Genomic DNA, 11,119 nt, shown 5'->3' on the forward strand with positions numbered 1-11,119 from the left:
CAGGTCTCGGATCAGTGGCTCTGCATTGCCATCTTCAGGCTGGGAGCAGCCTTGCTCCTTCCAGAAATCCTAGAAATCTCCCAAACAGACACAGCAAACTGAATTCCAGCTTACCCAGCATTAGTTGAAATTGGTGGCCAAACCCTGGAAAAAGGTGTTAAATACAAAGGAGGGGAAGGAGCTCTGCAAGGGTGGTGCTCAGCTGCCTTGGATAACACGGGTATTTCCCTTCCTGCAAGCGCACAAGGCTTTAAAGAGTAGATTAACACAAGCAATGCTGTTTAACACACTATTTCTTGCTGCAAGACAAAGTTTATTGGTAAGTTTTCTTTAAAGTACATAAACTGAAACTGCCTGAGTGATTTTAGCTCTGTAGTCCGCACTGTCCCAAAAAAAGCCTCTTTCTGACAATGATAAAAGCTCAGATTCTTGGGTGATTTTAATGGTAATATGTGTTTAAAAAGGTCTATGCCAAACACTTCACAGGTTTTTGGTAAATATGGTGGTGGGTTTGGAAGAGAGGAGGTTTCCAGGCTTCTGAGGTGATGGAACACATATCATGATGGACAATACCACACAGACAGCTTGGAGGGCCAAGGAGCTGTAATCACAGAACAGCACAGGTAACATATCCTAAAATAAATCAGAAAATCATCGAATAATGTGGGTGTCCTGTCCCAGCAAGGCCAGCTTAGATGAGGTTGCTCAGACCTTGTCTCATCACCTCGTGAATCACCTTGCGATTCCCCCACCTCTCTGGTCTCCAGACAGTGTTTGACCACCCTTGTGGCAGAAAATAGTCTCTAATAAGATCTGGTTGGAAAATCACTTTCTAGGAGCCCAGAAAATCGTAGAGTCATAGAACAGTTTGGGTTGGAAGGCACCTTTGAAGGTCATCTAGTCCAAATCCCCTGCAATGAGCAGGGACAAATGCTGCTACGCAGAAGAATATTCCAGCAGTAAAGCTCTTACCATTTTATCTCAGGTCTCAAGATAGTTTGTACCAGGTCTCACAACTGTTGGTACTTTTTCCCACTGCCTCAGTCCATGAAATCTCGCCATTACTCCCAGCTCTCAGTGAAAAAATGGGTAATTCTGGTACTTACCACGGCCACCTGTAGCACCACTCACTGGGCTGTGTCCATCGCAATCCCTTTCCCAACGCACAGCCCAGAGCACAACCCCGCAGGGGGGATTTGCGATTTTTTCCGCAAGAAAATGCTGTAGCTGTCCTTGTACTCGGATACCCAGCGGTTCCTGCAGAGAACATGGAAAAGGGGATAAGAAGAGGACCTCCATCCTCTGCTTGGTGCACCAGGAGAGGGGACCTGTCTCCCCTTCCGCAGCAGTTGACCACCCGGCCGGGATATAGCATAGAGCAAATGAAAGCACAAGTCGAGGGCATGGGGGAGATGAGGAACAGCCTGTCTCCATCAGGAGCGGCGCAGATGCTGCGGCACACATGGCTGTCATTGGGACCAATCTCCCACCTAGATCAACCGTTACACAGGCTCGGTCTCCAGACCACACATAACTCTAGGATCGTAGATCAAAATCGAGACTTCAATGCAGAGCTGAAATATATGTGTGTGTTAGGGGGAGGTGGGGGGATGAGGCAGCAGGGAGGAATTGCCTTTCCGGTGAGAAATGAGAGCTCAGGAGCAGTTTATGCCTGTTTGTTCATAGTGTGAAGATGAGTCATGTTGCAAACAGCTCCTGCCTTGTCTGATTTGAGAGAGCCCTTTCCCAGGGGAAGCCCAGTCATGGAAATGTTGAGACGTGCCTCCCTCCCCCAGTCCCACAGGGACCTCAGCACCTTCTTTCCACAGGGATGTATCAGAGGTTGCCCCAGAAGTCTCCCCACTCCTATCAACCCCACTGCAAAACTTTTCAAGAAAAGGCTGAGCAGGCCTTAAGAAAGGATTTGGCCCCAAGGGAATTCAGTTGAGCTCATTGCATAACACAGATGCAGAGAAATACGCTTGAGAAACACCTTCCAATCCCCACCAGCTCCAAAACCTCCCTGCCCTACTCTTACCCTGTCCCCAGTCCCACCAGCCACCCTCTCCCCCCAGCCCACCTCCCCCTTACTGGTTTAAGTGCTCATCTTCAGGGAAAATGTGAGAAAGGCTCCTATTTGCTTTACAGTATCCACCATGGGCTCCCGGCCAGCGCTGGAAATCTGTGTTGTAGGTACTTCTCCAGTCAAGGTCAAAGCACTCTAGTGAAAGAGAGTCCGAATAATTGAAAGACTTCTTTGGGTCTCTGTCCCACAGTCTGACTGTTCCCCCTTCTCCTGAGCTCCATCGGCTGTTTATGCTTTCAGCACTCCTGTTGGAGCTACCACGATCGAAGGGTTAGCAAAGGGAAAATGCAAGAAGCGCTTCCCTGGTGTAGATAAGGTCTTTTAGACAAGATTATTCAGCCCTTATTTTCTATAGCCTTTTATGTATGGTGGAAGCCACACAAGGCAGATCTGGAAATGATATCTTGTGCTCTTCCCTTTTGGACACTGATGTGTCAGCTGGTATGTATTTTCTCCTACTGTCTAGATTTTCTCTTTCATCATGCCAGAGCAATACATCTCTGCTTTATTTAATCAGGGACTGAACCAGGGAAGAGATCCAGGGTCTGCTTAACCCCCAAGTGAGGACCATCACATCTGTTGTGCTATCTTCCCCAAAAGTCCCCGCAGGAGCTGGTTTGAAGGGGTGCCGTCTCCTATCGTGCTCTCCAGAGATGCCCCATCTGTATGTTAATAGCCTGTGTGTGTGCCCTTCTGATTGAGCAGATCTGCCTGCGGAGACACGTGCTGCCACCTCTCGCAACAAAGCAGGGAGGATGCATAAAGAAGAGCTGCCGATTGTAGATGTTTCAGATTTTCTGTGTATTTTAAAAATGACACGTTCCTTTAATGACTCATTAGTAAAGTATTTTTGTTGTTTTCACTGAGGCTGAGCTTACAGGTATTTCACACGTGTGTGACCATGTCAGGCTGTTAATGCAACCCGAGTGGTCACAGCAGCAGTTCCCGTGCTGCCACATTATTTCCAGGGAGGCCACGTTGAGCAGGGCTGCGCTACATGGGGTGGCCCATATGGAAACTGGGATGAAAGAAACATTATTTACAAGCCTCTTCTGGAAGATAATTGTTTTTCTCTGCCCTGCCTCGCCCCACTGATGGGCAGATGGTTATGGGGACTCTGCTGACCTTTCCCATGTCATTCACCTTCCCTTCACCTTCCTCAGTCTCTTCCTGCATTAAATTAAAAAACCCAAAGCCAGGCTGAAGGCCACAAGTCACCTGCACGGGGCAGCTGCCACAACCTCCATCCACTCACCTTCCACCAAAACAGATGAGCCCAGGATCATGCTCCTGTTTTGCTGAGCATCGTGCTGCCTTGCCTGGCACGTCTCCAGGGTGAATTGCTGGTAGGTGGCCCAGCCCGGGGCCAGCTTCTGCGTGCGCAGCAAAGTTCCTGAGAGGTGGGAGAAGAAAAGAGCACATTAGTCGGGAAGCATCATCAATTACTCACCCAAATCCTACCCTTGGGTGGGAGCAAGAAAACAACAACAGCAAGTTGGAGCCTCAGCTGGCATAAAACAGGGGAGACCCATTCAATTCAGCAGAGCTTTGCTGAGGTGCATCAATTTTGCATCGATTTGGTTCATGAAGCCAGTAGGGGAAGGATTTATGGTGATGTGAAGTAAGTAGAAGGAGCCATGCTGTCTCCACGCTGCCCTGGAGCGCTAAAAGGAGCCGAGATCCTTTGCAGGGCGTTTGGGTATGAAAGGGAAAGACTTTGCAGGAAATACTGCACTCCTGGGCTACACAGGGGTAGAGTAGGAAGGGAAAAACCCACAATAGTTGTGCTATTAGCATAAGACAGCTTCAGATGGGCTTGGCAAGGAGATGCTTGAAGCCCTCAGATGTTAAGTAGAGTCTAAATGGACAGTCCAAATGGACATCTGTCCGAATGGAGACATGTCCATCTGAGCTGCTTGTCCAGACTCTCCTAGTGAGTGGAGAGAGAGAAAACCTGCCAGGGCTTACTTCACCTCATCCTCAAGGTGGCATTTAAGCTACGGGAGACGGCTGTGTCTTTTCTCCCCACTGATCACGAAGGGAGCTGAGGTGATCAGCTGCAGACACAAACGTCCCACGCTGGAAGAGGTGAGCTCAGGGAATAGACAGGACATTCCTGCTCCTGTCCTGGAGCATTGCTGAGCAATGCTGTACCCTCTCACACAGGAGCTCAGAGGAAGATCTCCACTACTTTGGGAAGGTTAGGCATGGCTGGATGATGTTTGGTGACCACTAATTTTGTTTTCCTGACTTCCATCAGCATTTTAATCCATGGAAGCAAGCTGTTAAACGGCATGGCTGAGGGCTGGCTACCAGCCCCTTTGCTGCATTTGCTACCAGACAGTTATCCCTAGCAGAAGGGCACTAAGGGCTGCTGGCTTGAACCACCCAAGTCCCACATGCTCAACCAGAGAGTCCTTTTGCCTCCCTGTGCTTCTGTTTGCCACCTGCAACATGGAGTTAACTGCATCTCCCTCTATGCCAAAGGAGTTGCTATGATAAAACCCTTAAAGGCTTTGCAGTGTTGATGCCTTGGTAGCAGAGGGTCTTCATGAACCGAGCGTGGCTCTACAGAGGTTTCTGAGACTCCAGCTCACTACATCTGTGCCTTGAGCTGGCCTGGGAGCTGCGTATTCATGGTAAAGGGGTGCTGTGCCCACACTGCTAATCCTCACCGGGCTCAGCCCAGCACCAATGCTTTGTTGGGATGCTGCCATCCCTGCGTGTCCAGCCAGCGTGGACCATGGGCAGGGGGAGCTCAGCTGGCAAAGGCCCAGGCAGACAGCCCCTCGGGTAGCTGCATAGGGCCAGTCAGCTGTTTGCAAGTGGCCGGCGCCCGCGTCGGGGAATTACCTGCTGTTCCAGCAGTCTGAGCAGCAGCTGGAAGCTGCTGGCAATAAGACAGCTCGTTCTCCAGCTCAGCGAGAGCCTGCAGCCTCTCCGATTTCTCTGCCTGGGTTGCTGCCAGTTCGGTGGCAGGGTAGTACTTTGGTAAGTAGCTTTCTGCAATGGGAAGGACTGAAGTAAAGTGCTTTCTCTGCTGCAAGGCTTTGGGGTTGGAGGTGCTACCTTCTGGTCTTCTCCCTCCGGCATCATCAGCACGACCGCTGGCTTTGATGCTCAGTGCTGGGATGATTTCTCTCCCCTGCCAGGCAACGCTGTCACTGTAGGTCATCGCCCACTCCTCCTGGGGTACGGCAAACTCCTTGGCTTTTAGCTGGGAGTCTGCAATCTGCAGCTTCTGCAGAAAGAAGTCCCATGTGAAGAGAGAAAGAGAGAGGCAGTGAGTGGGAAGGCCGGTTGCTAAAGCATCAACAAGCAACGCTATCTGCCCACAGCAAAGCTGGGCTTTGGTGGGGTCAGCACCCCTGGGGACACAACAACCACAAATCAGCTCCATAATGTCATTAAAAATGCACTGACCATCACGGCTTTCTTTTTCTGCCCATCTTATGGCTTGGGACTCTGCTGGGCCCCAGGTGGACAGTAGGAGGGAGGGAGGGAGCCCCAGCACAAACAGTGGTTTGCTGATGGGAGAGGGAACAGCTTCAAGGTTCTTGTCGGGGAAAAGGCTAATGGGGCTGTTGGCATGGCTGCTCTAGGGGGTCTGCTGGCTCCAGCCTCTTCAGCTGCACACTATAGCTCCACCATGAGCCAGTTGCTCCTTTCTAAGGGCTCAGAAAGAGACTTTCCTGCTGTAAGCTCTGCCAGGCTGCTGGGCCCAGCAAGGACCATCCTCATGGGGTTTGTCCATCATTGTTTTGGATCTCCATGGGTTTCTATTTGTCCCTGAACCTCCAAGGTCCCCAGGGCTCTCCCCAAGGTGGCTTCTCCTTGTCCATGTTGATAGTAGGGCAGGTGGAGGCTGCTGAGCTATGGGAACTACCTGTATCTGGGGGCTTCCCCCACCGAGGATGGCCAGAGTTCCTCATGAGGCATCTCCAGAGGGACAGGAGCCTCCAGGAGCCCATGGTGGGGATGGCTCACCAGCCAGTGCTTTCTGCCTCAACCTACAGAGATCCCCACCTTCCCCTTGCGAGCAGGCTACCCTCCAAAATTTCACAGAGAAGAAACCACCATATTTTTTAAAGAGGTTTTATCCTCTTAAAGCAAAACCAAATCCTAGCAGGGCCCCTAACCTGGGCCTCCCAAGTACCTCATCATCATGCTATCCTGTGGGACAGCTTTCTTCTGCAGGCCTTGGGAGTTAATAAAGAAGCAATAAAGAGTCAAAGGGAGCTGCAATCCAAGGAAAACAGACATATCTCAGGTTCTCCCTCCCTTTTTATCTCCCAGAATACATCAGGGTCTCCACAGGAAGCATGCAGCCTTCCAAAAAAATAAAATTATAAAAAAAAAGGAAAAACAGAAAAGAAAAAGAAGTTTAGATGCATGGCTTGGAAACTGTGCTCCAGCAGGCAAGGGTTAAACCCTGCCCTCCCCGCCAGGATCTCAGCTCCTGGAAGCGGAGCAGCCACCTAAGGCTGGGGCTGCCCGGGAAATGCTCGCCAGCCCCGGAGAACAGCGGGAGCCCCGAGCTGGACCGTTAATGAAGGCTGCTGGCAGCGGGAGCGCTCCTCGGGGCAGGAGGAGGCGAGAGGGGAGGAGAGGAGAGGGCTCCCCAGGCTGCTGCCCAGGAGAAGATGGCAGCGGTGGCCACAGACAGCCCCTCTGTGCCAGCGGGCACCTTCACACAATGATTTCTCTGTTGTTGTCCCCCCCTTTTTCCTCCCCAGCCTGAACATTTTTTTTTCTCCTCTCTCGTGAGTGTATGAGCCCAAAGCACTTTAGCAACCGAACATGCCCCCCGCCACTTCTCCACAGTGGCCCAGTGCAAACCGCAGCTGTCCCCACCGGGCTGCCACAAGCAATTAAGCCAGGGCAGGCGGAGCGAGGCAAATCAGATTAAATAGCTCAGGGGGTCGCTTGCACTGCAAGGAGATTAGAAAAAAAACAACCTCAGCTTCCCCGCAGAAGTCTTCTCAGGCCCGTGTCAGGGCAAGGAGACATCTCCATCCCAAATGCAATCCCCCTCCTCAAGGCGGTAGTGGGATGGGTCTAATCCTGACGCACTCCATCAGCCCCACAGGGAGCAACAGGAGTCCAAGGCTTAGGCACTGGTTCAGCAAGCAGTCGTTAAGTGCCCTGACTTAATGAGCGTAATTAGCATTGCCCGCCCCAAACAGCTTTACCGGAGGGCACGAGGGGGATTTCCCGCAGAAGGGATGGGGACACAAGCCAAGGGCATTTGGGCGTGATGCGACCTGCTGGTGGGTTACAGCGGTGGGGACCAAAGCAGACCCTGTCGGTTCAGATGTCTCCTGCCCCCTCAGCACCGACCCTGTCCCTGGCTGTCCTGTAGCCCTGAGAGAGGAACTGGCACCACGGGCTAAAGAACCAAGCAAGGAAAAGCCCATGGTACCTGTGTGTCCTCTTCGTTGGGTGGCTTGTACTCCTTGCACCACTGGTAGTCTCTCTTGTACAAACTCCTGTACATGCCTGGTGACACAGGCAGCTGAAATGAGAAGAGGCAAACACAAGGAGCTGCTAGGACTTGAGGGAAGCCTTCAAAAGTGGTGATACAAACCCAAAATGCTCCCTTGTAGCTCAGGAGAGGATGAGCTGCTCTTCTGGGTGCAGCCTCTGTCCCCTGGCCCACCTGGGGCCAGCCCAAGAAGGGCATCCCCTTGCTCAGTTGAGCCCTGAGCAGGGTGGCCAGGAAGGTCCTACACTCTCTTGGCAAGGGTTTCTGGGGCTCTTCTTGTCCCAGGCAGTCCCTTGCAACAAACACCTTCCTCCTGCCTTTCTCAAGCCTCCTCTGACTGCTCAGATGCCCCCAGGCAGAGCACTAGTATAAAGCTGCCGAAATACTTTGATCAGCTGCTGGGGTCCAGTGTCACTGAGGTTAAATCAGCATGCACTTCTGTCTCCTATTTCAGTAATATTTCCCATGTGCTTATCACATATTTAAAGTTAAGTGCTGGCTAATGTCAATACTCATTCTGCAAAGTGATTGGAAAAATTACAGAGGAAAACTCTGCCAAGGGATGTTAAGCCAGTGACACCTGCCCTAACACCAAAAATTGGGGCAGTGCAAACTGATGGAGACGGGGAGAGGATTTTAGGGAAGGACTACGTGCATGTCTTGTTTCCTGTGCTCCTCCCTCGGCATCCACCATGGGCACTGCTGGAGCCAGGAACTTGGGCGAGATGAGCCTTCAGGCTGACCCGAGAGGGCTGTTTTTACGCTGAAGCATTAAATGTGCTAACTTGTCAATGCACAGCAGAGGGCTGGGGGAGATGAGCTCTTGGGTGGTAATGGAAGGTGTTACTGCGATCTCCGTTGCTACATGAACCTGTCTACCATGCAGGGGTGGCTTGGCCGGCCAAGGCGCGGGTCTGCGCTCCCATGCCTCGTGTGATAAAAAGGAACCAATAACTGCACCAGCACACAGCACCTTAGGGAGGGCTCCTCGTGCCTTGCCAACAATGTCACCCATTATCGTCAAGAATATATTTTATATTCTCATTCCTTTTTTCTAACATTTCACTCTTTTCTCCCTCTGGACTTCCCAGACCAGTGGCTGCCTTTGGCCAGGACCCAGAATCTTGTTGTCACCAGCTCTTTATTATCTTCCCAGCATGGCAGACCCTGCAAACCCGTTACTCAAACATCAGTGAGGATGAGAGTCCCATGTGTACTTCACCTTTGAGTGTGCTGTTTTCCTCATCGTGTCCACCATGGTGAGTCAGGAACCTGGATGAGAAGAAGTCACTCAGTTAACAACGAGCAAACCAGAGCCTGTCTTCCACACTGCTCCAAAGGATAAGGGATCTAGAGACCTGGAGTTGAGTACTGGCAGGAAGAAGGGGATTCAGCTGGGCCTATAGGACCCCTGTGCACCCCAAATTGGCAGTTAGAGTATGATTGACTTCACCCAGCTTCAGCAATGCAAAATATACCCATCCAGCCCAGCAACCAGCACATATGGAGCCAGACACCTCAGGGGATGCAGCTTGGTGGGACCCAGCAGAGAAGAGATGGCAGCATCCCACCACTACCAGCCCCAGAGCCAGCTGGGGAGTGAACACAGGTGTCCCCTCCTGGGACAGGGTACATGTGCAATGGGATCCACCAGCGGCTGCGTGGCCACAGTGTTTCCAGGGACAAGGGAAACCTCTGTCCCTTTGTGAGAAACCCGTGCTCCAGAACCCTAGAGTCCTTGGTGGGAGGGGGTTACCCAAGAGAGTGTGGGGTGAGGGCTTCTTGTAGGAGAAGCCACCCCACAGTCAGCTGGGGAGCTGCTACCTGCCTTTTCAGCTGCAGCTGGCCATGCTGGGGACATATGGCCAGGAGAGGGACAAAGCCTGCCCTTTGTGAGTTCTCAAAGCCTCCCCAGCTCCTGCTAAAGATAAAGATGGGAGTAAAAGATGGGGAAACAGGGGAGGGAAGGACCTACTTTGTGGATGCGTTGTGGGGAGTGGAAGAAAACATCATCCTTACCTCACTGCATGGAGGGGTGGGAAACATTGCAGAAATAAGGCAGGCAAGGATCTCCACTTGGTCTTGGAGGGCGGCCGAGTATACCTGAACTGTCCCATCCAGATGTTGCAGCCCCCTTCCTCTGATGACCTGCAACATAAGACAGCAGGGGATGCTCAGATTTAGTCTTCTGTCCCACGAATGGACAGGACCGCCAAACTAGTAGAGAGTATTTACTCTTTAAAAAATGTCAAACATTAACCAGGTTCAGATCCACCTCATGCAAGACTAATCTCACCTAATTTTAGACGTCCACAAAGAGGACATCTCCCTCTGAGCTGATCCTTCCTGGCTCATTTAGCCCAATTCATGTGACCAATGTAGATACATACTTGGGGATGAAATAAGCTGCTTTCTCAGAAACCTTGAGCTTGGTCAGCTGAATCTCATTCAGAGTCCAATTTCTGTAGCTACACATGAGCCTGGCTATTGGTTCAGAAACTGGCACTATAGTAATGCAAATAGTAGTAAATGCTGGTGATGATGCATGAGTCAGAAAGATGACATCTCGGCTCCAGGATCCTCCACAGAGGAGAGCCGGTCATGGACCTGGGTTCACAAGCACTATCGGAATGAGCTGAATTTCTAGATTTATTTCTCTTTGCACCCTGTTACGCACCAGTGTATAACTGGAGCCTGAGGACGCTAATGCTCTGGCAAGGCTCGTGTGCTGCCAACAGCTCAGCACTGGAGTCAGGCAGAAGGAGAAGCCCTTCGTCCCCATGGTATTTTATGCAAATTAATATTAGAATAAATGATGCAACAAGGAAAGAAATTATTTTCAGAAACGTGAAACTCTCATGTTCTCCTGTGCTTATATTAAAGGGATTACACTCCATTTCCTTCTTAATACAGCTAATGCTCTATGGGAAGCCCTCAGGCCAGGGATTAAAGCACTTATTCAATTAATTAGGAACAAACTTCTGCCTTAAAGTCAAACACACAAATATCAGTAAGCCCTTGAGAGTGTCTTCCTTCCAGGGCAGGGAAAATGGATCCTATTTCTGATGTAAATGAAACCAAGTCTGCACTCTAAAATTATCAGGAATAACACAAATTAAGAAGATTCACTTTTAAAATACCGGCATACTGTAAAGCAGTCCGGTAAAGGAGGGACACTGCCATCATCTTGAACTCAGCATCTGAACTCCCATCAGTTACTGGGGGAGCAGAATCAGGTCATACAAAACTAATATAAGAAGCGAAATACAATTTTAGGATGCAACATTGGCAACTAGCTCCAAGCTGCAGGCACAGCAGTGTTTGGATATATTGAAGTTAGGGGTGAAATCCTGGCCCTGCTAAACTGAAAAAATAAAATGCTTATTCAGTAGGATCCGAATTTCACCTAAGGTGTCTGATTCATTACCGAGATAGGAGACAATTTCCAAAACCTGGCTCCAAATCCTAATCTTCCTTGATGATGGCTTGATCCTGCCGTCTTCTCGCAGGCGCAGCTCACAAGAAATTAAAAGGCATTTTGCCAGGAT

General features: G+C 50.6%; 1 protein-coding gene across 1 annotated transcript; it reads right to left on the minus strand.

Annotated features, from left to right (window-relative positions):
- Window positions 1-1,127: 1,127 nt before the first annotated feature.
- On the minus strand, window positions 1,128-9,617 carry LOC104018562 (uncharacterized). The gene is made up of 8 exons (XM_087736430.1): window positions 9,591-9,617; window positions 8,794-8,843; window positions 7,509-7,601; window positions 5,156-5,327; window positions 4,940-5,089; window positions 3,342-3,479; window positions 2,092-2,221; window positions 1,128-1,257 (listed from the first exon to the last, which is right to left on the minus strand). Exons 2-8 carry the CDS (start codon window positions 8,827-8,829, stop codon window positions 1,128-1,130), a joined length of 849 nt encoding a protein of 282 aa, XP_087592556.1. The 5' UTR covers window positions 8,830-8,843; window positions 9,591-9,617.
- Between the last annotated feature and the right edge of the window lie 1,502 nt (window positions 9,618-11,119).

This window comes from Nipponia nippon, unplaced genomic scaffold (assembly GCF_047370975.1).
Source record: "Nipponia nippon isolate SJK-2023a ecotype South Korea unplaced genomic scaffold, ASM4737097v1 scaffold_6, whole genome shotgun sequence".
Classification (NCBI taxonomy): Eukaryota; Metazoa; Chordata; class Aves; order Pelecaniformes; family Threskiornithidae; genus Nipponia; species Nipponia nippon.

Coding starts and splice junctions, on each gene's coding strand:
- LOC104018562 (XM_087736430.1), bottom strand. CDS start 8,829: ATGGTGGACACGATGAGGAAAACAGCACACTCAAAG. Junction 5,090..5,155: donor CGGAGGGAGAAGACCAGAAG/GTAGCACCTCCA, acceptor TTCCCATTGCAG/AAAGCTACTTACCAAAGTAC. Junction 2,222..3,341: donor CTCATCTGTTTTGGTGGAAG/GTGAGTGGATGG, acceptor CTCTTTCACTAG/AGTGCTTTGACCTTGACTGG.